Genomic DNA, 25,694 nt, shown 5'->3' on the forward strand with positions numbered 1-25,694 from the left:
TTTCTCTCTCTCCCTCCTTCTCTCTCTCTCTCTCTCTCCCTCCATCTCTCTCTCCTTCCTCCTCTCTCCCTCCTTCTCTCTCTCCCTCCTCTCTCTCTCCCTCCTTCTCTCTCTCTCTCTCACTCCTTCTCTCTCTCTCCCTCCTCTCTCTCTCCCTCCTTCTCTCTCTCTCTCTCACTCCTTCTCTCTCTCTCTCTCTCTCTCTCTCTCTCTCTCTCTCTCTCTCTCTCTCTCTCTCTCTCTCCTCCTCCTTCCTCTCTCTCTCCTTATTTCACTCTATCTCCCACCATTCTTCCTTCTCTGTCTTTCTCTCTATTTCCTTGTCTGTCTCGCCCACCTCTGTAACGGTGGCAGATCATTGGAGCTTACGGTATCTGTTTTTTTTCTTATCAAATGAGATGTTCAATTATCCATGCAAGGTTGTGTGTGCCCTCAGGCTGTTTATCTCCAAATGCCAGTCATTGAAGATAGAGGTCTGTCTTTCTTCGACTGAAACTCCCCGGTCGGTTGACTACAGAGGAACAGAGAGGGCAAGTGATGCAACATTCCAACGAAGAGTGTGGGATAAAATTCATTTGCAGTAGAACTTCCTGTCTGTAGCTTTTTTTGGCATACATTTTTAAGTGAAATATCTGAGTCTCGGCACAATTCTGTTACTGTGGAATGGCCCGTATGAGAGCTATGAGGGCCTTAACAGTAATAGTGTCAACATGCTTTGAACATACTGGAAAACCCCTCCATGGTATCAGGAAGTTACAAATGACAGCTGTTCATCGCAGGGTCAAGTGCACGGAGGTCATTGGCTTGGAGTCCTTGTTGTCCACAGGAATAGTCAGTCAAAGAGGAAGAAATTTACCAAGAGAACTTTCTCTCATTTCCTTATCTATTAAGACTCATAACATGTCATTTTAGTGGACACTACAGATTGGAAAGCTGCCGCGGTCATCCCCCATGGGGCATGTTTGGGCCAATCTTCAGCACAGGAACATGGGGCGTGTTAAGCGTTGCAGTAGTAACCGGAAGGTTGCAAGTTCAAATCCCCGAGCTGACAAGGTACAAATCTGTCGTTCTGCCCCTGAACAGGCAGTTAACCCACTGTTCCTAGGCAGTCATTGAAAATAAGAATTTGTTCTTAACTGACTTGCCAAGTTAAATAAAGGTTAAATAAATAAATAAATAAATAAATAAAACAGGCAGAGACTAAACAAAAGGACATGATAAATAATAATCCCATAGCCACAGGGGTTTTTGAAGCTTCACGTGAGAATGACAAACGAATGCAGGGATGTCTGACCTAAATTGTAGAGAGGTTGTAACAGATTTGACACGTGAAGTGAGATGGTAGAACACAGACAGTGATGTTGCTGAATGATCTGCTGGTTATGAACCATAGTAAACATAACATTAGACAGGAAGTCGGGATTGCATTAAGTAAACATTTGGGTGTGGTGGTGAAGGTGATGAGGTTTAATTACTGTATGTACACACACACACACACACACACACACACACACACACACACACACACACACACACACACACACACACACACACACACACACACACACACACACACACACACACACACACACACACACACACACACACACACACAAATAGACACACACACACACACACACACACACACACACACACACACACACACACACACACACACACACACACACACACACACACACACACACACACACACACACACACACACACACACACACACATAAACACAACACAAACACACACAAACACAAATACACACACACACACACACACACAAAAACAAACAGACACACAAATACACACACAGAAGCACACAAACACACACACAAACACAACACACAAACACAAACACTCAAAGCAGAATGGCTCACAGCTTTCACATGGTTCTTCATTAGAGGTTCTTGGGGGGATGGGGGGGTGGGTCGAGGTGAGTAGGGGGAATTATTTAGTAAGATACTCTTTGAAGAGTTTTCAGGTGCTTTTTGAAGATGGGCTGTGACACTGCTGTCCTAGGGGGGATGTATATGTTGAGGATACTGCCTTCCTGAGACCAGGTACAGTTGCTCTCCAACCAGAAAAGCTTTTTTTGGTCAGTGGTATTGACGGTGCTTCTTGTTGTGGTGCTCCTCTCTGGGCAGAATTGCCACTCTCTCGTATACAGGGAAAGTATTCATACCCCTTTACTTTTTCAACATTCAATGGATTGGACATGATTTGTAAAGGCACACAACTGTCTATATAAGGTCCCACAGATGACAGTGCATGTCAGAGCAAAAACCAAGCCATGAGGTCGAAAGAATTGTCTGTAGAGCTCCGAGGCAGGATTGTGTCGAGGCACAGCTCTGGGGAAGGGCACCAAAACACTTTTGCAGTAGGTCCCCAAGAACACAGTGGCCTTGATCATTCTTAAATGGAAAAAGATTGGAACCACCAAGACTCTTCCTAGAGCTGGCCGCCCGGCCAAACTGGGAAATCGGGGAAGAAGGGCCTTGGTCAGGGAGGTGACCATCTCCTCTGTGGAGATGGGAAAAATATCCAGAAGGACAACCCTCTCAGCATTCCACCAACCGGGCCTTTATGGTATAGTGGCCAGACGGAAGTCACTCCTCAGTAAAAGGCACATGACAGCCTGTTTGGATTTTGCCAAAAGGTACCTACAGGACTCTCAGAAACAAGATTCTCTGGTCTGATGAAACCAAGATTGAACTCTTTGGCATGAATGACAAACGTCCCATCTGGAGGAATCCTGGTAGCATCCCTACTTGCCTGAGCGGCCCCCAGCTTCTCCTTCACCCAAATCCAGATCGCAGATGTTCTGAAAGAGCTGCAAAACCTGGACCCGTACAAATCAGCTGGGCTAGACATTCTGGACCCTCTCTTCCTAAAATTATCCACCGCCATTGTTGCAACCCCTATTACCAGTCTGTTCAACCTCTCTTTCGTTTCGTCCGAGATCCTTAAAGATTGGAAAGCTGCTGCGGTCATCCCCCTCTTCAAAGGGGGTGACACTCTAGACCCAAACTGTTACAGACCTATATCCATCCTGCCCTGCCTTTCTAAAGTCTTTGAAAGCCAAGTTAACAAACAGATCACTGACCATTTCGAATCCCACCGTACCTTCGCCGCTCTGCAATCTGGTTTCCGAGCTGGTCACGGGTGCACCTCAGTCACGCTCAAGGTACTAAACGATATCATAACCACCATCGATAAAAGACAGTACTGTGCAGCCGTCTTCATCGACCTGGCCAAGGCTTTCGACTCTGTCAATCACCGTATTCTTATCGGCAGACTCAATAGCCTTGATTTCTCAAATGACTGCCTTGCCTGGTTCACCAACTACTTCGCAGACAGAGTTCAGTGTGTAAAATCAGAGAGCCTGTTGTCCGGACCTCTGGCAGTATCTATGGGGGTACCACAGGGTTAAATTGTTGGACTGACTCTTTTCTCTGTATATATCAACAATGTCACTATTGCTGCGGGTGATTCCCTGATCCACCATTCTGTATACATCTGGACCTTCTTTGGACACTGTGTTAACTAACCTCCAAACGAGCTTCAATGCCATACAACACTCCTTCCGTGGCCTCCAACTGCTCTTAAACGCAAGTAAAACCAAATGCATGCTTTTCAACCGTTCGCTGCCGACACGCGCAGGCCCAACTAGCATCACTACTCTGGACGATTCTGACTTAGAATATGTGGACAATTACGGCGATGTCATCTTGTCATCTACAAAGTAGCTTCCAATACTCTACTCAGCAAATTGGATGTAGTCTATCACAGTGCCATCCGTTTTGTTACCAAAGCGCCTTATACCACCCACCACTGTGACCTGTATGCTCTAGTCGGCTGGCCCTCGCTACATATTTGTCGCCAGGCCTACTGGCTCCAGGTCATCTATAAGTCTATGCTAGGTAAAGCTCCGCCTTATCTTAGCTCACTGGTCATGATAACAACACCTACACATAGCACGTGCTACAGCAGGTATATCTCACTGGTCATCCCCAAAGCCAACACCTCCTTTGGCCGCCTTTCCTTCTAGTTCTCTGCTGCCAGTGACTGTAATGAATTGCAAAAATCGCTGAAGCTGGAGACTTACATTTCCCTCACTAACTTTAAACATCAGCTGCCAGGTGCTTCAACAAAGTACTGAGTAAAGAGTCTGAATACTTACATAAATGTGATGTTTCCGGGGGGGGTTTATACATAAATTTGCAATCATTTCTAGAAACATGTTTTTGCTTTGTCATTATGGGGTTTTGTGTTTAGATTGATGAGGGGGGAAATATATATACTTTACTTTACATTATATTGTGTATTTGTGTGATAAGGTATAATAGGAAAACAGCATATAGTTCTTTATTTTTAAATATCACTTTAAGCTGTTTCCCAAGAAACAGGTGTAAATGTAGAATAGAAGTGCACCAAACCTATCCTTGATAAAGATTTTCATTGATAGTGTCTGTCTATCTGTCTGTCTGCTTGTCTGTCTATAAGCCTGCCTGCCTCTGTCTGTCTGTCTGCCTGCCTCTGTCTGTCTGTCTGTCTGTCTGTCTGTCTGTCTGTCTGTCTGTCTGTCTGTCTGTCTGTCTGTCTGTCTGTCTGTCTGTCTGTCTGTCTGTCTGTCTGTCTGTCTGTCTGTCTGTCCTCCTACCTGTCTGTCTGTCTGTTTGTCTGTCTATTGGCCTGCTCACCTGTCTGTCTGCCCTCCTATCTATCTATCTATCTATCTATCTATCTATCTATCTATCTATCTATCTACCTGTCTGTCTGTCTGCCTGTCCGCTTGTCTGTCTATTGGCCTGCTCGCCTGTCTGTCTGCCCTCCTATCTATCTATCTATCTATCTATCTATCTATCTATCTATCTATCTATCTATCTATCTATCCATCCATCCATCCATCCATCCATCCATTCATCCATCCATCCATTCATCTGTCTGACTGTCATGTTTTTACCCCCTGTATTGACAGCACATTCACCACATTCAATTCTAATAGGAGAGAGATGGAGAGTACATAATCCTGAGCCAAGCCACTTCAAATTCCCCTCTGACTGTTTTATGGCGGGAATCGCTAACTACTTCAGTCTAAAATTATTCTCTAAACAAGGCCAAGGAAAATTCTCATTGTCCTCTTTTATTTAAAACGCCAACCATAAACATCCAAAGAAACAAACATGCCACGCACGGTCCCAAACACACAGCCAGTCTCTGTGCAGAAATCCCCTCCGGTGGCAATGAGGGTCTTGTGTCTTCTTATCTTATCGGTATGCCAGACTTGCCCACTGTTTATGGAAGTAGAAAGTCTGTTATCACCCCTTTACTGGCATCAACAGACACAGATACCAGACCTGGTTCAAAAACATGATGTGAAATCTAGAATTAGAATCCACTGCAGTCATTCTGATTCTATGCCTCTCACTGCAACCTCTTTGACCTAGAAAGTGTACTCTCTCTCCATCTCTCTCTACTCTCTCTCTCCATCTCTGTCTTCTGTAGAATTCTGAGATTGCCTTGATGATGAAATAATGTGTCTAGGACAGTGGTGGGCAACTGGCGGCCCTTTTTGTTTTGTTTTTAGGAACTCAGTCGGGGTATCAATTTACTCTTGAGTTAGAATAATCAAATATACCATTTCGAAATTTGGTTGTGCATCAAATCACTGTCACTCAATTTGCCCATGTCAGCTACATGACTAACTGTTTGGAAAAGTTAGTCTAGCGCCAGATATCTAAACTTGTAGCAAGCATGGTCAAATTACTGACCGGGATGGGGCCCATAGATCATCACTTATCATATTAAAAACATTTGCCTCCAACCTATGGCAAAATGTGAAGAATATCAGGAAATCAGCAATTGTGACTCAATCAATAGATTTTATTGTCCCAGGAAGGGCCATTCTTATGCAGTGTAAAATGACACGGGCCATTTTGAATGGAATTATTGAGTCTCAGAGGCAGACATGGCTGATGAAGTAAGATGGAGACAGAGAGGTGAAATCTCTCTGGCGTTTTTATGCAGAAATCACTCTTGTTTTCTATCATTGTTTATGTCTGTTTTTTTTTTACCGGTACACTTCCAGTAAACTGCTGCTCGTCATGCTCGGGCTAGTCCCAACCGAGGAATGCTTCCCGAGGCGGGAAAGAGAAAGTATCAACTGGTGCCAAACTGTCATCACATCACAAAGCAAACTATTTGTTACTATTGTTTATCGTACCGCGATCCTATTGGTGGTCCTCAGCACAGGCTGTTTATATGCCACTGTCATGATAAGAGTAAAAAAAAACATGTTCAAAAAAAATGTATAATAGTATTTTTATATTATACTCAACAGAAAGGTTTTGTGTTTGTTGCGCAAGGCTGTGTATAATGAATCGGATGAGTGATGACACGTTTATGATATCGCTGCAGGGCAACGGAGAAGAGGACTGTTTTGTCTTGTGTAAACCTGTGATCATACAATAGTCAGCACTGGTGGAGAAAGTACCCAATTGTCATACTTGAGTAAAAGTAAAGATACCTTTTAAATATAGAAAGTTCCTCAAGTAAAAGAGAGTCACCCAGTAAAATACGACTTGAAGTAAAAGTCTAAAGGTATTTGTTTTTAAATGTACTCAAGTATCAAAAGTAAAACGTATTTTAAAATTCCTTATATTAAGCAAAACAGGCGGCACCATTTTCTTGTTTTTTAAATATTTACGGATATCAAGTGTCACACTCCGACACTCGGACATGATTTACAAACTAAGCATTTGTGTTTAGTAAGTCTGCCAGATCAGAGGCAGTAGATGACCAGGAATGTTCTCTTGATAAGTGTGTGAATTATACAATTTTCCTGTCTTGCATAGCATTCAAAATGTAACGAGTACGTTTAGGTGTCAGAGAAAATGTATGGGGTAAAAAATGTTATTATTTTCTTTAAGGAATGTTGGGTAGTAAAAGTAAAAGTTGTCAAAAATAGAAATTAAGTTCAGATACCCCCCAAAAAGGCAACTTAAGTAGTACTTGAAAGTATTTTTTACTTAAGTACTTTATACCACTGCCGCCTTTGCACCAACATTGAGGTCGGTATTTTTTTGTGGCTTGCAAAGGGGCGACATAAAAATCCATACTTCACACACTGGGTGTGTAACAGTATAATTTTAGACCGTCCCCTCGCCCATTCCCGGGCGCGAACCAGAGACCCTCTGCACACATCAACAACAGTCACCCTCGAAGCATCGTTACCCATCGCTGCACAAAACCCGCGGCCCTTGCAGAGCAAGGGGAACCACTACTTCAAGGTCTCAGAGCAAGTGACGTCACCGATTGAAACGCTATTTAGCGCGCACCACCGCTAACTAAGCTAGCCGTTTCACATCCGTTACAGGTGCATCTTAATTCGCAACCCTCTCCCAACGTATGCACTGGCGCACTCCCTCAGACACTTTTGCTTACAACAGGAAAATGCTTGCAATCCATGACAGGCAGTGATAGAGGGGTGTAGAATCTGAATTTAGCCTAAGACCCCAGTACAATTATTATTGCAGTAGTATGGGGACCACTGCTGCCATCTAGCGGTTAAAAAAAAAAGCAGCTCCTATATAAGTTTGGGGAGTTGTCGCTTGTACTTTAAAACACTAGAGCAATATTTAGTGGTCATTCATTGTGTTCTAATACCAGATAGTGGATGGAGGTGGCTTTTTTAATTTATTTACTTTACCTTTATTTAACCAGGCAAGTCAGTTAAGAACATATTCTTATTTTCAATGACGGCCTGGGAACAGTGGGTTAACTGCCTGTTCAGGGGCAGAACGTCAGGTCGGAGGTTTGAACTCGCAACCTTCCAGTTACTAGTCCAACGCTCTAACCACTAGGCTACGCTGCCGCCTGTTGAGTGATTTGATTTTAAACTAAGGGAAAGGGGGATACCTAGTCAGTTGTACAACTGAATGCGTTCAACTGAAATGTAACCCAACCCCTCTGAATCAGAGAGGTGCGGGGAACTGCCATAATCGACATTATAACGTCTTCGGCGCTCGGGGAACAGTAAGAGCAGCATCGGGTGGTTGTGATAGCACAACACAGTTATTGTTTACAAGAGAACTTGACTTGTTCTATTCTATTCAGAGGGGTAGAAAGGAAATATTTAATTCATTGACAAAACACTCGCTAGTGGCTAGTTTACAATGGTCGGCCCATTGGCTCCGCTACGGGTTGAACAAACAGTCAGACAACTACAGCCATCTCAAACAAATGATCTCTTTGAATATATCCTATTTCCATAAACATAATTTGAGATGCCTGTATTTATCTGTCACATTCAAATGTCACTCACACACACACACACACACACACACACACACACACACACACACACACACACACACACACACACACACACACACACACACACACACACACACACACACACACACACACACACACACACACACACACACACACACACACACACACACACAATGAATTATGTGGGGCCGCAGGTAGGCTAGTAGTTAGTTAACCCACTGTTCCTAGACCAGTTAACCCACTGTTCCTAGGCCGTCATTGTAATTAAGAATTTGTTCTTAACTGACTTGCCTAGTTACATTTAAAAAATGTCTGAACCGGACACACCTTTTTCATTTAAACTGTAACGACCCTGGGTTTCTAAGCGCGGATATCGACTCTTTGCTTTTGCGGCACAGTCGATAGCGCGCCGGACCTCGGGCTCGAAGGTCGAGGGTTCGAGACCTGCTCCATGCCTGTTTCATTACAATACTACAAATACAAGTCCAGGGAATGAATATGCTTAATTGGTATCGTAGCCAACGGGAGAGTTTTGAGCTGTTTATATGGGCTACGCTGCAGTGTACAATAAGGGTATTTTCAGAATCAAGGCTTTTGACTAATCAATGCATAAGCCAGACAATAAATGAAACATTTCTGGTAGCTTCTAAAACCTTTGTTGGTTTAAATGTTTACAAATTTGCCATCAACAACAGAAAAAAAAGTGGACTGGCCTCTTTAGTATTCTAAAATGAGTCATATAAAACACGATAAAGAGAATCAACATTTTGGGGGTCATTTGTCCCATACTTCTTTTATTGCCTTTTTGGAACTGCGACCCCAAGACGAGTCGCCGCGTTGTATTCTGGGAACACACAGTAGATGCAAGATGGCGGCGAGCAGGAGACTACACAAGGTAAATATCATGATAACTCTATTTTCATACATCTAATCCATCATTTATTTATTTTTTAAAGTCAAAATGGTCTATCTAAGGGCTTGGTCATTATTCAGTACGACTCAGTCACGATATCTTATTGTTGTCCTAAATTGTATTTGATCCAGAAGTGTTTGGAAGTCCCGCTAAAGGCGAGAAGACAGTCTCTTTCACAAACTAGGCCAGCGAGCATAAGACCGGTTAGGAAAGCACCGGCAGGGCCAGAGAAGATTGAGAGACCGGGAACAGCAGGGAAACTAGTCTGCGACGTTGCTTGCTCATGTTTAGTATTGACACCAATCTCCGGAAAATGTACAAACAACATTTACACCGATCAATGTCTGTGTATCATCATAACCGTGCGATGGCTACTGTCGTAAGACTAGTTAACCACTTCCTTTACGGAGCTGTCCTGGTTTTTTTTATGGCTCCTGGTTTTAGATTAGCTTTATTAGTAGTTACCCAACTAACTAAATGGGGAAATTATATTTCGCATTATTTGTGACTCACACGATGCACAACCTCATTGTCCCGATGTTTTAAAGGGTTAAAAACTGACATTGAAACCGATCAATTTATGTTTTATCACAAAGCTTGTGATGGCTAGAAATACCGTGAGTTATTTCCGTAACAGATCTGTCTACGCTGTTTGCTACTTTAGGTTAACGAGTAGCTACCCAACATTGCCTCACCTACATGGGAAAGAGGATGTTTCGCCTTATTTTGTGACTCAACACGAAGCACAACCTCACTGTCCCGTTGTTTTTTAAAGGGTTATCAAGGGCTCGGTCATCATTCAGTACAACTACAGTACACTATCTTATTATCGTCCTAAACTGCACCATGACGTGAGTCAAATTATTCAAGTTACCTGGTTTATATATGCGACGTATCCAGAGCTTAGTTAACTAGCAAACAGTAACCATTTAAATCAACTGCCAAAGAAAATGCAATCATCTTGGTTTTTGTAACCGCCTGGGTACCACTCTAGTTGTATGTATATAGATAGATAGATATATATATGGATAGATAGAAAGCCAGCTATGGCTCTATCTATCTATCTATCAAGATACACGACGTCATTGTAGAAGACTCATGTCATGGTGCAGTTAATTATTTCATGAGCTCATCTTGGTTTGCAGCAGGAAACAAAACCTACATTCATACACTATTATTAGATATTTAAAAAATGTTTTTGTATCTAATGAACAATCAGCCGCTAGCTAAATGAATTCTGTGGACCAAACAAAACATTCATTATTAGTATGTTGTCTGGCCAGACAGTAACATGACAAGCACACAATTGTCTGTCTGAGTTTCAGTTTTGTTTACAATTACAAGACATGTCAATATCAGATGAGCTGTCATTGACTGACATAGATGCCTCACAAGCAGCCACCTCTGTTTGATCTATTTATTTTATCTATTTATCTCTATGTATTACTTGATTGACATCAGACTCATTGTAGGGATTTCGGAGGGTTACTCGGCCACAATCTTTGGAAGGATTGTACATTACCATCAACAGAGTCGTTGGAGGAGCCTTAACATACCATGATGTTTCTCTCTCCTCTTTCAGGAACTTGAAGAGATTCGCAAGTCTGGAATGAAAAACTTCCGAAACATTCAAGTGGATGAATCCAACATACTGACCTGGCAAGGTCTCATTGTCCCTGTAAGTGGTCTTATTCTCATTGATTCATGGCTTCACAATTCTCTCATGGAGGCTATTACATCACAGAAGTCTCTATGTTCTGGTTCTAGAAGGACTATTACATCACAGAAGTCTCTATGTTCTGGTTCTAGAAGGACTATTACATCACAGAAGTCTCTATGTTCTGGTTCTAGAAGGACTATTACATCACAGATGTCTCTATGTTCTGGTTCTAGAAGGACTATTACATCACAGAAGTCTCTATGTTCTGGTTCTAGAAGGACTATTACATCACAGAAGTCTCTATGTTCTGGTTCTAGAAGGACTATTACATCACAGATGTCTCTATGTTCTGGTTCTAGAAGGACTATTACATCACAGAAGTCTCTATGTTCTGGTTCTAGAAGGACTATTACTTCACAGAAGTCTCTATGTTCTGGTTCTAGAAGGACTATTACATCACAGAAGTCTCTATGTTCTGGTTCTAGAAGGACTATTACATCACAGATGTCTCTATGTTCTGGTTCTAGAAGGACTATTACATCACAGAAGTCTCTATGTTCTGGTTCTAGAAGGACTATTACATCACAGAAGTCTCTATGTTCTGGTTCTAGAAGGACTATTACATCACAGAAGTCTCTTATGTTCTGGTTCTATAGGACTATTACTTCACAGAAGTCTCTATGTTCTGGTTCTAGAAGGACTATTACATCACAGAAGTCTCTATGTTCTGGTTCTAGAAGGACTATTACATCACAGAAGTCTCTATGTTCTGGTTCTAGAAGGACTATTACATCACAGATGTCTCTATGTTCTGGTTCTAGAAGGACTATTACATCACAGAAGTCTCTATGTTCTGGTTCTAGAAGGACTATTACATCACAGATGTCTCTATGTTCTGGTTCTAGAAGGACTATTACATCACAGATGTCTCTATGTTCTGGTTCTAGAAGGACTATTACATCACAGAAGTCTCTATGTTCTGGTTCTAGAAGGACTATTACATCACACTGTTACATATATTAAGTCATAACACAGTCATAAGAGATGCTCCTTGGATATGGTCATTGTCACACTAACTAACCGTGGTTTATTTTCTACACATTACTCTTCCAGGACAACGCTCCCTATGACAAGGGAGCTTTCAGGATTGAATTAATCTTCCCCGCCGAGTACCCCTTCAAGCCCCCCAAGATCACGTTCAAGACGAAGATCTACCACCCCAACATCGACGAGAAGGGACAGGTGTGTCTGCCTGTCATTAGCGCAGAGAACTGGAAACCAGCAACCAAAACTGACCAAGGTGGGTCACACACACCTCTGTAATTTGCATATAATGTAAATTATGCTGCAATACTTACATTATTATATTTTTGTGCCTTTTTTTATATAGGCAAGTCAGTTAAGAACCAATTGTTATTTACAATAAAGGCCTACCGGGGAACAGTGGGTTAGGGTAACTGCCTGATCTTTACCTTGTCAGCTCAGGGATTCGGTTCAGCAGCCTTTCGGTTACTGGACCAATGCTCTAACCACTAGGCTACCTGTCAACCCAAATGATACACTGACACAATACACTGACTCTGACATGATACCGTACCACTGATTGATACCCTGATGCTGGCATGATACCCTGATGCTGGCGTGATACCCTGACGCTGGCGTGATACCCTGACGCTGGCGTGATACCCTGACGCTGGCGTGATACCCTGACGCTGGCGTGATACCCTGACGCTGGCGTGATACCCTGACGCTGGCGTGATACCCTGACGCTGGCGTGATACGCTGACGCTGGCGTGATACCCTGACGCTGGCGTGATACCCTGACGCTGGGCGTGATACCATGGCGTGATACCATGGCGTGATACCATGGTGTGATACCATGACGCTGGGTGTGATACCCTGACACTGGGCGTGATACCCTGACGCTGGGCGTGATACCATGGCGTGATACCATGGCGTGATACCATGGCGTGATACCCTGACGCTGGGCGTGATACCATGGCATGATACCCTGATACTGGGCGTGATACCATGGTGTGATACCCTGACGCTGGGCGTGATACCCTGGCGCTGGGCGTGATACCCTGACACTGGGCGTGATACCCTGACGCTGGGCGTGATACCATGGCGTGATACCATGGCGTGATACCCTGACGCTGGGCGTGATACCATGGCATGATACCCTGATACTGGGCGTGATACCATGGTGTGATACCCTGACGCTGGGCGTGATACCCTGACGCTGGGCGTGATACCCTGGCGTGATACCCTGACGCTGGGCGTGATACCCTGACGCTGGGCGTGATACCCTGGTGTGATACCCTGACGCTGGGCGTGATACCCTGACGCTGGGCGTGATACCCATACCATGGCGTGATACCCTACGCTGGGCGTGATACCCTGGCTGGGCGTGATACCATGGCATGATACCCTGACGCTGGGCGTGATACCATGGCATGATACCCTGACGCTGGGCGTGATACCATGGCGTGATACCCTGACGCTGGGCGTGATACCCTGACACTGGGCATGATACCATGGCGTGATACCCTGACGCTGGGTGTGATACCCTGAGGCTGGGCGTGATACCCTGACGCTGGGCGTGATACCCTGACGCTGGGCGTGATACCCTGACGCTGGGCGTGATACCATGGTGTGATACCCTGACGCTGGGCGTGATACCCTGACGCTGGGCGTGATACCCTGACGCTGGGTGTGATACCCTGACGCTGGGCGTGATACCCCGATGCTGGGTGTGATACCCTGACTCTGGGCGTGATACCCTGACGCTGGGCGTGATACCCTGACGCTGGGCATGATACCCTGACGCTGGGCGTGATACCCTGACGCTGGGCGTGATACCCCGACGCTGGGCGTGATACCCCGACGCTGGGCGTGATACCCTGACGCTGGGCGTGATACCCCGATGCTGGGCGTGAAACCACGGCATGATACCCTGACGCTGGGCGCGATACCATGGCATGATACCCTGATGCTGGGCGTGATACCATGGCGTGATACCCTGACGCTGGGCGTGATACCATGGCATGATACCCTGACGCTGGGCGTGATACCCTGATGCTGGGCGTGAAACCATGGCGTGATACCCTGACGCTGGGCGTGATACCCTGACACTGGGCGTGATACCATGGCATGATACCCTGACGCTGGGCGTGATACCCTGATAGTGGGCGTGAAACCATGGCGTGATACCCTGACGCTGGGCGTGATACCCTGACACTGGGCGTGATACCATGGCATGATACCCTGACGCTGGGCGTGATACCCTGATGCTGGGCGTGAAACCATGGCGTGATACCCTGACGCTGGGCGTGATACCCTGACACTGGGCGTGATACCATGGCATGATACCCTGACGCTGGGCGTGATACCCTGATGCTGGGCGTGAAACCATGGCTTGATACCCTGACGCTGGGCGTGATACCCTGACACTGGGCGTGATACCCTGACGCTGGGCGTGATACCATGGCGTGATACCCTGACGCTGGGCGTGAAACCATGGCGTGATACCCTGACGCTGGGCGTGAAACCATGGCGTGATACCATGACGCTGGGCGTGATACCATGGTGTGATACCCTGACGCTGGGCGTGATACCCTGACGCTGGGCGTGATACCCCGATGCTGGGTGTGATACCCTGACGCTGGGCGTGATACCATGGCGTGATACCCTGACTCTGGGCGTGATACCATGGCATGATACCCTGACGCTGGGCGTGATACCATGGTGTGATACCCTGATGCTGGGTGTGATACCATGGCGTGATACCCTGATGCTGGGCGTGAAACCATGGCGTGATACCCTGACGCTGGGCGTGATACCCTGACACTGGGCGTGATACCATGGCATGATACCCTGACGCTGGGCGTGATACCCTGATAGTGGGCGTGAAACCATGGCGTGATACCCTGACGCTGGGCGTGATACCCTGACACTGGGCGTGATACCATGGCATGATACCCTGACGCTGGGCGTGATACCCTGATGCTGGGCGTGAAACCATGGCGTGATACCCTGACGCTGGGCGTGATACCCTGACACTGGGCGTGATACCATGGCATGATACCCTGACGCTGGGCGTGATACCCTGATGCTGGGCGTGAAACCATGGCTTGATACCCTGACGCTGGGCGTGATACCCTGACACTGGGCGTGATACCCTGACGCTGGGCGTGATACCATGGCGTGATACCCTGACGCTGGGCGTGAAACCATGGCGTGATACCCTGACGCTGGGCGTGAAACCATGGCGTGATACCATGACGCTGGGCGTGATACCATGGTGTGATACCCTGACGCTGGGCGTGATACCCTGACGCTGGGCGTGATACCCCGATGCTGGGTGTGATACCCTGACGCTGGGCGTGATACCATGGCGTGATACCCTGACTCTGGGCGTGATACCATGGCATGATACCCTGACGCTGGGCGTGATACCATGGTGTGATACCCTGATGCTGGGTGTGATACCATGGCGTGATACCCTGATGCTGGGTGTGATACCATGGCGTGATACCCTGATGCTGGGTGTGATACCATGGTGTGATACCCTGATGCTGGGTGTGATACCATGGCATGATACCCTGACGCTGGGCGTGATACCCTGATGCTGGGCGTGAAACCATGGCGTGATACCCTGACGCTGGGCGTGATACCATGGCATGATACCCTGACGCTGGGCGTGATACCCTGATGCTGGGCGTGAAACCATGGCTTGATACCCTGACGCTGGGCGTGATACCCTGACACTGGGCGTGATACCCTGACGCTGGGCGTGATACCATGGTGTGATACCCTGACGCTGGACGTGATACCATGGCGTGATACCCTGACGCTGGGCGTGAAACCATGGCGTGATACCCTGACGCTGGGCGTGAAACCATGGCGTGATACCATGGTGTGATACCCTGACGCTGGGCGTGATACCCTGACGCTGGGCGTGATACCCCGATGCTGGGTGTGATACCCTGACGCTGGGCGTGATACCATGGCGTGATACCCTGACTCTGGGCGTGATACCATGGCATGATACCCTGACGCTGGGCGTGATACCATGGTGTGATACCCTGATGCTGGGTGTGATACCATGGCGTGATACCCTGATGCTGGGTGTGATACCATGGCGTGATACCCTGACGCTGGCGTGATACCCTGACGCTGGCGTGATACCCTGACGCTGGCGTGATACCCTGACGCTGGCGTGATACCCTGACGCTGGGCGTGATACCCTGACGCTGGGCGTGATACCATGGCGTGATACCCTGACGCTGGGCGTGATACCATGGCGTGATACCATGGCGTGATACCATGGTGTGATACCATGACGCTGTGTGTGATACCCTGACACTGGGCGTGATACCCTGACGCTGGGCGTGATACCATGGCGTGATACCATGGCATGATACCCTGATACTGGGCGTGATACCATGGCGTGATACCCTGACGCTGGGCGTGATACCCTGACGCTGGGCGTGATACCCTGACGCTGGGCGTGATACCCTGGCGTGATACCCTGACGCTGGGCGTGATACCCTGGCGTGATACCCTGACGCTGGGCGTGATACCCTGGTGTGATACCCTGACGCTGGGCGTGATACCCTGACGCTGGGCGTGATACCCTGACGCTGGGTGTGATACCATGGCGTGATACCCTGACGCTGGGCGTGATACCCTGACGCTGGGCGTGATACCATGGCATGATACCCTGACGCTGGGCGTGATACCATGGCATGATACCCTGACGCTGGGCGTGATACCATGGCGTGATTTCCTGACGCTGGGCGTGATACCCTGACGCTGGGCGTGATACCATGGCGTGATACCCTGACGCTGGGTGTGATACCCTGAGGCTGGGCGTGATACCATGACGCTGGGCGTGATACCATGACGCTGGGCGTGATACCCTGACGCTGGGCGTGATACCCTGACGCTGGGCGTGATACCCTGACGCTGGGCGTGATACCCTGACGCTGGGCGTGATACCATGGTGTGATACCCTGACGCTGGGCGTGATACCCTGACGCTGGGCGTGATACCCTGACGCTGGGCGTGATACCCCGATGCTGGGTGTGATACCCTGACTCTGGGCGTGATACCCTGACGCTGGGCGTGATACCCCGACGCTGGGCATGATACCCTGACGCTGGGCGTGATACCCCGACGCTGGGCGTGATACCCCGACGCTGGGCGTGATACCCTGACGCTGGGCGTGATACCCCGATGCTGGGCGTGAAACCACGGCATGATACCCTGACGCTGGGCGTGATACCATGGCATGATACCCTGATGCTGGGCGTGATACCATGGCGTGATACCCTGACGCTGGGCGTGATACCATGGCATGATACCCTGACGCTGGGCGTGATACCCTGATGCTGGGCGTGAAACCATGGCGTGATACCCTGACGCTGGGCGTGATACCCTGACACTGGGCGTGATACCATGGCATGATACCCTGACGCTGGGCGTGATACCCTGATGCTGGGCGTGAAACCATGGCGTGATACCCTGACGCTGGGCGTGATACCCTGACACTGGGCGTGATACCATGGCATGATACCCTGACGCTGGGCGTGATACCCTGATGCTGGGCGTGAAACCATGGTGTGATACCCTGACGCTGGGCGTGATACCCTGACACTGGGCGTGATACCATGGCATGATACCCTGACGCTGGGCGTGATACCCTGATGCTGGGCGTGAAACCATGGCTTGATACCCTGACGCTGGGTGTGATACCCTGACACTGGGCGTGATACCCTGATGCTGGGCGTGATACCATGGCGTGATACCCTGACGCTGGGCGTGAAACCATGGCGTGATACCCTGACGCTGGGCGTGAAACCATGGCGTGATACCATGACGCTGGGCGTGATACCATGGTGTGATACCCTGACGCTGGGCGTGATACCCTGACGCTGGGCGTGATACCCCGCTGGGTGTGATACCCTGACGCTGGGCGTGATACCATGGCGTGATACCCTGACTCTGGGCGTGATACCATGGCATGATACCCTGCTGGGTGTGATACCCTGACGCTGGGCGTGATACTGCTGGGTGTGATACCCTGTGGGCGTGATACCATGGCGTGATACCCTGACTCTGGGCGTGATACCATGGCATGATACCCTGACGCTGGGCGTGATACCATGGTGTGATACCCTGATGCTGGGTGTGATACCATGGCGTGATACCCTGATGCTGGGTGTGATACCATGGCGTGATACCCTGATGCTGGGTGTGATACCATGGTGTGATACCCTGATGCTGGGTGTGATACCATGGCATGATACCCTGACGCTGGGCGTGATACCCTGATGCTGGGCGTGAAACCATGGCGTGATACCCTGACGCTGGGCGTGATACCATGGCATGATACCCTGACGCTGGGCGTGATACCCTGATGCTGGGCGTGAAACCATGGCTTGATACCCTGACGCTGGGCGTGATACCCTGACACTGGGCGTGATACCCTGACGCTGGGCGTGATACCATGGTGTGATACCCTGACGCTGGACGTGATACCATGGCGTGATACCCTGACGCTGGGCGTGAAACCATGGCGTGATACCCTGACGCTGGGCGTGAAACCATGGCGTGATACCATGGTGTGATACCCTGACGCTGGGCGTGATACCCTGACGCTGGGCGTGATACCCCGATGCTGGGTGTGATACCCTGACGCTGGGCGTGATACCATGGCGTGATACCCTGACTCTGGGCGTGATACCATGGCATGATACCCTGACGCTGGGCGTGATACCATGGTGTGATACCCTGATGCTGGGTGTGATACCATGGCGTGATACCCTGATGCTGGGTGTGATACCATGGCGTGATACCCTGACGCTGGCGTGATACCCTGACGCTGGCGTGATACCCTGACGCTGGCGTGATACCCTGACGCTGGCGTGATACCCTGACGCTGGGCGTGATACCCTGACGCTGGGCGTGATACCATGGCGTGATACCCTGACGCTGGGCGTGATACCATGGCGTGATACCATGGCGTGATACCATGGTGTGATACCATGACGCTGGGTGTGATACCCTGACACTGGGCGTGATACCCTGACGCTGGGCGTGATACCATGGCATGATACCCTGATACTGGGCGTGATACCATGGCGTGATACCCTGATGCTGGGCGTGATACCCTGACGCTGGGCGTGATACCCTGGCGTGATACCCTGACGCTGGGCGTGATACCCTGGCGTGATACCCTGACGCTGGGCGTGATACCCTGGTGTGATACCCTGACGCTGGGCGTGATACCCTGACGCTGGGCGTGATACCCTGACGCTGGGTGTGATACCATGGCGTGATACCCTGACGCTGGGCGTGATACCCTGACGCTGGGCGTGATACCATGGCATGATACCCTGACGCTGGGCGTGATACCATGGCATGATACCCTGACGCTGGGCGTGATACCATGGCGTGATTTCCTGACGCTGGGCGTGATACCCTGACGCTGGGCGTGATACCATGGCGTGATACCCTGACGCTGGGTGTGATACCCTGAGGCTGGGCGTGATACCATGACGCTGGGCGTGATACCATGGGGCGTGATTTCCTGACGCTGGGCGTGATTTCCTGACGCTGGGCGTGATACCCTGACGCTGGGCGTGATACCCTGACGCTGGGCGTGATACCCTGACGCTGGGCGTGATACCATGGTGTGATACCCTGACGCTGGGCGTGATACCCTGACGCTGGGCGTGATACCCTGATGCTGGGTGTGATACCCTGACTCTGGGCGTGATACCCTGACGCTGGGCGTGATACCCTGACGCTGGGCATGATACCCTGACGCTGGGCGTGATACCCTGACGCTGGGCGTGATACCCCGACGCTGGGCGTGATACCCCGACGCTGGGCGTGATACCCCGATGCTGGGCGTGAAACCACGGCATGATACCCTGACGCTGGGCGTGATACCATGGCATGATACCCTGATGCTGGGCGTGATACCATGGCGTGATACCCTGACGCTGGGCGTGATACCATGGCATGATACCCTGACGCTGGGCGTGATACCCTGATGCTGGGCGTGAAACCATGGCGTGATACCCTGACGCTGGGCGTGATACCCTGACACTGGGCGTGATACCATGGCTTGATACCCTGACGCTGGGCGTGATACCCTGACGCTGGGCGTGAAACCATGGCGTGATACCCTGACGCTGGGCGTGATACCATGGCATGATACCCTGACGCTGGGCGTGATACCCTGATGCTGGGCGTGAAACCATGGCGTGATACCCTGACACTGGGCGTGATACCCTGACACTGGGTGTGATACCATGGCATGATACCCTGACGCTGGGCGTGATACCCTGATGCTGGGCGTGAAACCATGGCGTGATACCCTGACGCTGGGCGTGAAACCATGGCGTGATACCCTGACGCTGGGCGTGAAACCATGGCGTGATACCATGACGCTGGGCGTGATACCATGGTGTGATACCCTGACGCTGGGCGTGATACCCTGACGCTGGGCGTGATACCCTGACGCTGGGCGTGATACCCCGATGCTGGGTGTGATACCCTGACGCTGGGCGTGATACCATGGCGTGATACCCTGACTCTGGGCGTGATACCATGGCATGATACCCTGACGCTGGGCGTGATACCATGGTGTGATACCCTGATGCTGGGTGTGATACCATGGCGTGATACCCTGATGCTGGGTGTGATACCATGGCGTGATACCCTGATGCTGGGTGTGATACCATGGTGTGATACCCTGATGCTGGGTGTGATACCATGGCATGATACCCTGACGCTGGGTGTGATACCCTGATGCTGGGCGTGAAACCATGGCGTGATACCCTGACGCTGGGCGTGATACCATGGCATGATACCCTGACGCTGGGTGTGATACCCTGATGCTGGGCGTGATACCATGGTGTGATACCCTGACGCTGGGCGTGATACCCTGACGCTGGGCGTGATACCCTGACGCTGGGCGTGATACCCCGATGCTGGGTGTGATACCCTGACGCTGGGCGTGATACCATGGCGTGATACCCTGACTCTGGGCGTGATACCATGGCATGATACCCTGACGCTGGGCGTGATACCATGGTGTGATACCCTGATGCTGGGTGTGATACCATGGCGTGATACCCTGATGCTGGGTGTGACACCATGGCGTGATACCCTGTTGCTGGGTGTGATACCATGGTGTGATACCCTGATGCTGGGTGTGATACCATGGCATGATACCCTGACGCTGGGTGTGATACCCTGATGCTGGGCGTGAAACCATGGCGTGATACCCTGACGCTGGGCGTGATACCATGGCATGATACCCTGACGCTGGGCGTGATACCCTGATGCTGGGCGTGAAACCATGGCTTGATACCCTGACGCTGGGCGTGATACCCTGACACTGGGCGTGATACCCTGACGCTGGGCGTGATACCATGGCGTGATACCCTGACGCTGGACGTGATACCATGGCGTGATACCCTGACGCTGGGCGTGAAACCATGGCGTGATACCCTGACGCTGGGCGTGAAACCATGGCGTGATACCATGGTGTGATACCCTGACGCTGGGCGTGATACCCTGACGCTGGGCGTGATACCCCGATGCTGGGTGTGATACCCTGACGCTGGGCGTGATACCATGGCGTGATACCCTGACTCTGGGCGTGATACCATGGCATGATACCCTGACGCTGGGCGTGATACCATGGTGTGATACCCTGATGCTGGGTGTGATACCATGGCGTGATACCCTGATGCTGGGTGTGATACCATGGCGTGATACCCTGATGCTGGGTGTGATACCATGGTGTGATACCCTGATGCTGGGTGTGATACCATGGTGTGATACCCTGACGCTGGGCGTGATACCATGGTGTGATACCCTGATGCTGGGTGTGATACCATGGTGTGATACCCTGACGCTGGGCGTGATACCATGGTGTGATACCCTGATGCTGGGTGTGATACCATGGCGTGATACCCTGATGCTGGGTGTGATACCATGGCGTGATACCCTGACGCTGGGCGTGATACCCTGACGCTGGGCGTGATACCCCGATGCTGGGTGTGATACCCTGACGCTGGGCGTGATACCATGGCGTGATACCCTGACTCTGGGCGTGATACCATGGCATGATACCCTGGTGTGATACCCTGATGCTGGGTGTGATACCATGGTGTGATACCCTGATGCTGGGTGTGATACCATGGCGTGATACCCTGATGCTGGGTGTGATACCATGGCGTGATACCCTGATGCTGGGTGTGATACCATGGCGTGATACCCTGATGCTGGGTGTGATACCATGGTGTGATACCCTGATGCTGGGTGTGATACCATGGTGTGATACCCTGATGCTGGGTGTGATACCATGGTGTGATACCCTGACGCTGGGCGTGATACCATGGTGTGATACCCTGACGCTGGGTGTGATACCATGGCGTGATACCCTGATGCTGGGTGTGATACCATGGCGTGATACCCTGATGCTGGGTGTGATACCATGGCGTGATACCCTGATGGGCGTGATACCCTGACGCTGGGCGTGATACCATGGCATGATACCCTGACGCTGGGCGTGATACCATGGCATGATACCCTGACGCTGGGCGTGATACCCTGATGCTGGGCGTGATACCATGGTGTGATACCCTGATGCTGGGTGTGATACCATGGCGTGATACCCTGATGCTGGGTGTGATACCATGGTGTGATACCCTGATGCTGGGCGTGATACCATGGTGTGATACCCTGACGCTGGGCGTGATACCCTGACGCTGGGCGTGATACCCTGATGCTGGGCGTGATACCATGGCATGATACCCTGACGCTGGGTGTGATACCCTGATGCTGGGCGTGATACCATGGTGTGATACCCTGATGCTGGACGGTAGAACCTGATCAAATGAATGAAGTGAAAGCGGGAACTTAACAGGAGAACACATGAATCAGTCAAGTATTCTACTTCAATGTCATGACTCATTTTCCTTTGTGTGTCGGTTTAATTGTTGAACTTTCTGTTGAAGTAGTAATTGCTTCTTTAGTCAAAAAGGGAAAATAATCTGTTCATTCTGCACTGATTCAGTTTCTGCAATGTCATGATTGGCTGTTTGTCTAATCTATTCTGCAGTAATTTGTGACTGACTGTTTGTCTATTCTGCAGTAATTCGTGACTGACTGTTTGTCTATTCTGCAGTAATTCAGTCCCTGATTGCGTTGGTGAACGACCCCCAGCCAGAGCACCCTCTGAGGGCAGACCTAGCAGAAGAATACTCAAAGGACCGGAAAAAATTCTTTAAGAACGCAGAGGAGTTTACAAAGAAACATGGAGAAAAGAGACCAATGGACTGATTACCTGACCAGTTTGTAGCCCTCTCTCTCTCTCTCTCTCTCTCTCTCTCTCTCTCTCTCTCTCTCTCTCTCTCTCTCTCTCTCCTCTCCCCAACTGAAAGTCTCTGTTCTCCTCCCTCCTCTCTGTACCTTCCCCCTCTCTCCTCCCCATCTCCCCACACACACACATCATCCTAGCAGCCCGGGAGCAGCCCTAGCCTCACCTCCGCGTGTGGCTGCAGCCCCACCATCTTCGCAGGACTCTGGAACAGACCGGTTTCTCCTCCTTCTGGCGATCGCTCGAGACCGTTACTAACTTTATACTATTTTCTTAAATTAAAATATGAAAAATGAAAAAGACAAGAAAAAAAAATGGTTAGAACGTCCATGTTAAATATGGAGAACTAAGGAAGGAAAACCTATAGAAGGAAATGGGGGAGAAAAAAAGGTTTTTAGTTTTGCTGTTTGTAAACAACAACAAAATTTTTTTTTTTTTAAGTTGGGGGGAAAAACAAGAAATCACTGCTTGAGTATTGTAGACCTTTCTCCTAACTTCTGGAAGGAGATCTTTCTGACAGAATGAAAAGTTGTGGTTGTCCTTTACTTTCTTTGTTCTGTTCTCTAGTTTCATCTCGTTCTATCAAACCCTAAATGACATGTCTTACTGAAACAAACAACCTCTCTCTCATAGCTTGCTAGGCCCTGGAAGTGTGTGCTGAAATGTTTTCCCTTTGACTCCTCTGCTTCTGAAGGTGCACTGTATTCTGTGGAACAAGCCGTTGTCCTTCCCCCTCAGCTTGAAGCCAGCCCACTGAGCAGACAGACACAAAAATGGCCACTGATAATACCCTAATATTGTAATGAATTACAAGTGCAATTGACTGGAGATGATCATCGTTCACACTCCCCTTCACCAATCCAACATGTTTTGAAAGATGCCCCTCTTTGCATTAGATGCTCTTAGTCTTCCTTCTGGTTTTATTTTGTTGCTTTATAGGCAGAATTGCCATTCTGACTAACATCTCTCCCTCTGTGTTATAATGTGGTTGTATACCCCCACCCACTGGTTCTACCATTCCCACCATGCTGCGTGTCTTGGGTTCTAACTTTTCTCCGATACACATTTTAGATACCAGTTGGCCATCTCAAGACAATGGGAGGTAGAAATAGTAGTGACACCGTATAGTTTGTTTCCTGTAAAAAGCTCTGCAGTGGCCACCCAGCATTTACTGAGATACAACCTCTGAAGCCAAGGCATGTATACTTCCTTTGCAGAGCTGTTGTCAAGGAAGTGAGTTTGTGTTTATACAGGACCTCCCACACCCCCACCTAATATCAACCAATCGTGTCAATGCTGGAGCTATAAGGAGCCCTCCATAATTTGTCCTCTGCGTGGCTCCACAATTGCATCACACCCTCCTCCGTACAGCGCCTCCGACCACATTTTCGATATCAAGCATAAATTGGCTTTAAGTCTACTCTCCTGTCTGCTCATGGTCACACGCAAAATCAGAACCCCCACCTCCTTTCTCTCCCTCTCTCTCTCTACATAAAAATAATCTTAGCTCCGCAAACCAAATCTCGTGTCATTGCGAGAGTCTTGACATAAATATATTAAATCAGTGGCCGATATATCCACTGGAACAAGGGACTTAGTGAACTGTCTGTCGGGCTTTGGTCGGGGCAATGCCAGGTGGGAGTCTAAAGACCGGGTTGGGTCCAAAATGGCACCCTATTCCTCACATAGTGCTGTACTTGTAACCATAACCCTGTGTGTCCTGGTCATCAGTCGTGCGCTATATATGGAATAAGATACTATTTCAAACACAGACTGGGTTTGAACAGAGACGCACAGAGACGGTGGTCCGATATAACAGGCGCCTTTATATTGAGCTGGGAGAGGGCTGTCTCTCTAATTGTCTGTCTGCCAGTAGGGTGTAAAACAGGACAGGGACTGGAGCAGTGTAACAGCTGTGTGATTTGGTCCAATGTTTCATAATAAAGATGGCTAACCATTTGGTCTCGTTGTCTGGGTGAATGGATGCTTTGGGAGTGTGATTGGCGTATCGTTTTACAGGGATAGTGCCAGGTTTAACCAGCCGGCTCATTTTTCAACTGCAGTCCCTGCCAGGATGTGATGTGAAGGGGAAAGGCGAGAGTGTCACCACTCGCAGCAACAGATAACGAGTGAAGTCTCCGGTCTGAGTGAATTTGTTTGAATTCAGGATCTAGACGTGAAACAGAACGTTTTTGGTAAGAATGACATCATGCAAAGGTATTCAGCTGTAGATTATGAGTGAAATCTCCATGATAGTAGTGTCTTGTCTATTTCCCATCCAGAAACAATGGACATAGCACAAAGTTGGAGCTTACATTAACATCGGTGGCCCGAAGAGGCAAACAAGTGTGGTGTGTAGCAACACAGCCTACCACTAGAGGGCGCCATACTCACAACTCCACAGGACA

At 49.3% G+C, this 25,694-nt stretch overlaps 2 protein-coding genes across 2 annotated transcripts in view; one reads left to right on the forward strand and one right to left on the reverse strand.

Moving 5' to 3' along the window:
* Window positions 1–6,286, reverse strand: part of ccl19a.2 (chemokine (C-C motif) ligand 19a, tandem duplicate 2) — a 9,225-nt gene extending 2,939 nt beyond the window's left edge. The window contains exon 1 of the mRNA XM_046344983.1: window positions 6,236–6,286. Within this exon, the coding sequence (XP_046200939.1) occupies window positions 6,236–6,286 (51 nt within the window). The remainder of the gene's footprint in view (window positions 1–6,235) is intronic.
* A 2,850-nt stretch (window positions 6,287–9,136) lies between these two features.
* ube2l3b (ubiquitin-conjugating enzyme E2L 3b) lies at window positions 9,137–25,245 on the forward strand. The gene is made up of 4 exons (XM_046348170.1): window positions 9,137–9,202; window positions 10,803–10,898; window positions 11,994–12,180; window positions 23,095–25,245. The coding sequence occupies exons 1-4, from the start codon at window positions 9,176–9,178 to the stop codon at window positions 23,247–23,249; spliced, it is 465 nt and encodes a 154-aa protein (XP_046204126.1). The 5' UTR covers window positions 9,137–9,175; the 3' UTR covers window positions 23,250–25,245.
* Window positions 25,246–25,694: the final 449 nt, after the last annotated feature.

Source organism: Oncorhynchus gorbuscha, linkage group LG04 (genome assembly GCF_021184085.1).
Source record: "Oncorhynchus gorbuscha isolate QuinsamMale2020 ecotype Even-year linkage group LG04, OgorEven_v1.0, whole genome shotgun sequence".
In the NCBI taxonomy this organism is placed as follows: domain Eukaryota; kingdom Metazoa; phylum Chordata; class Actinopteri; order Salmoniformes; family Salmonidae; genus Oncorhynchus; species Oncorhynchus gorbuscha.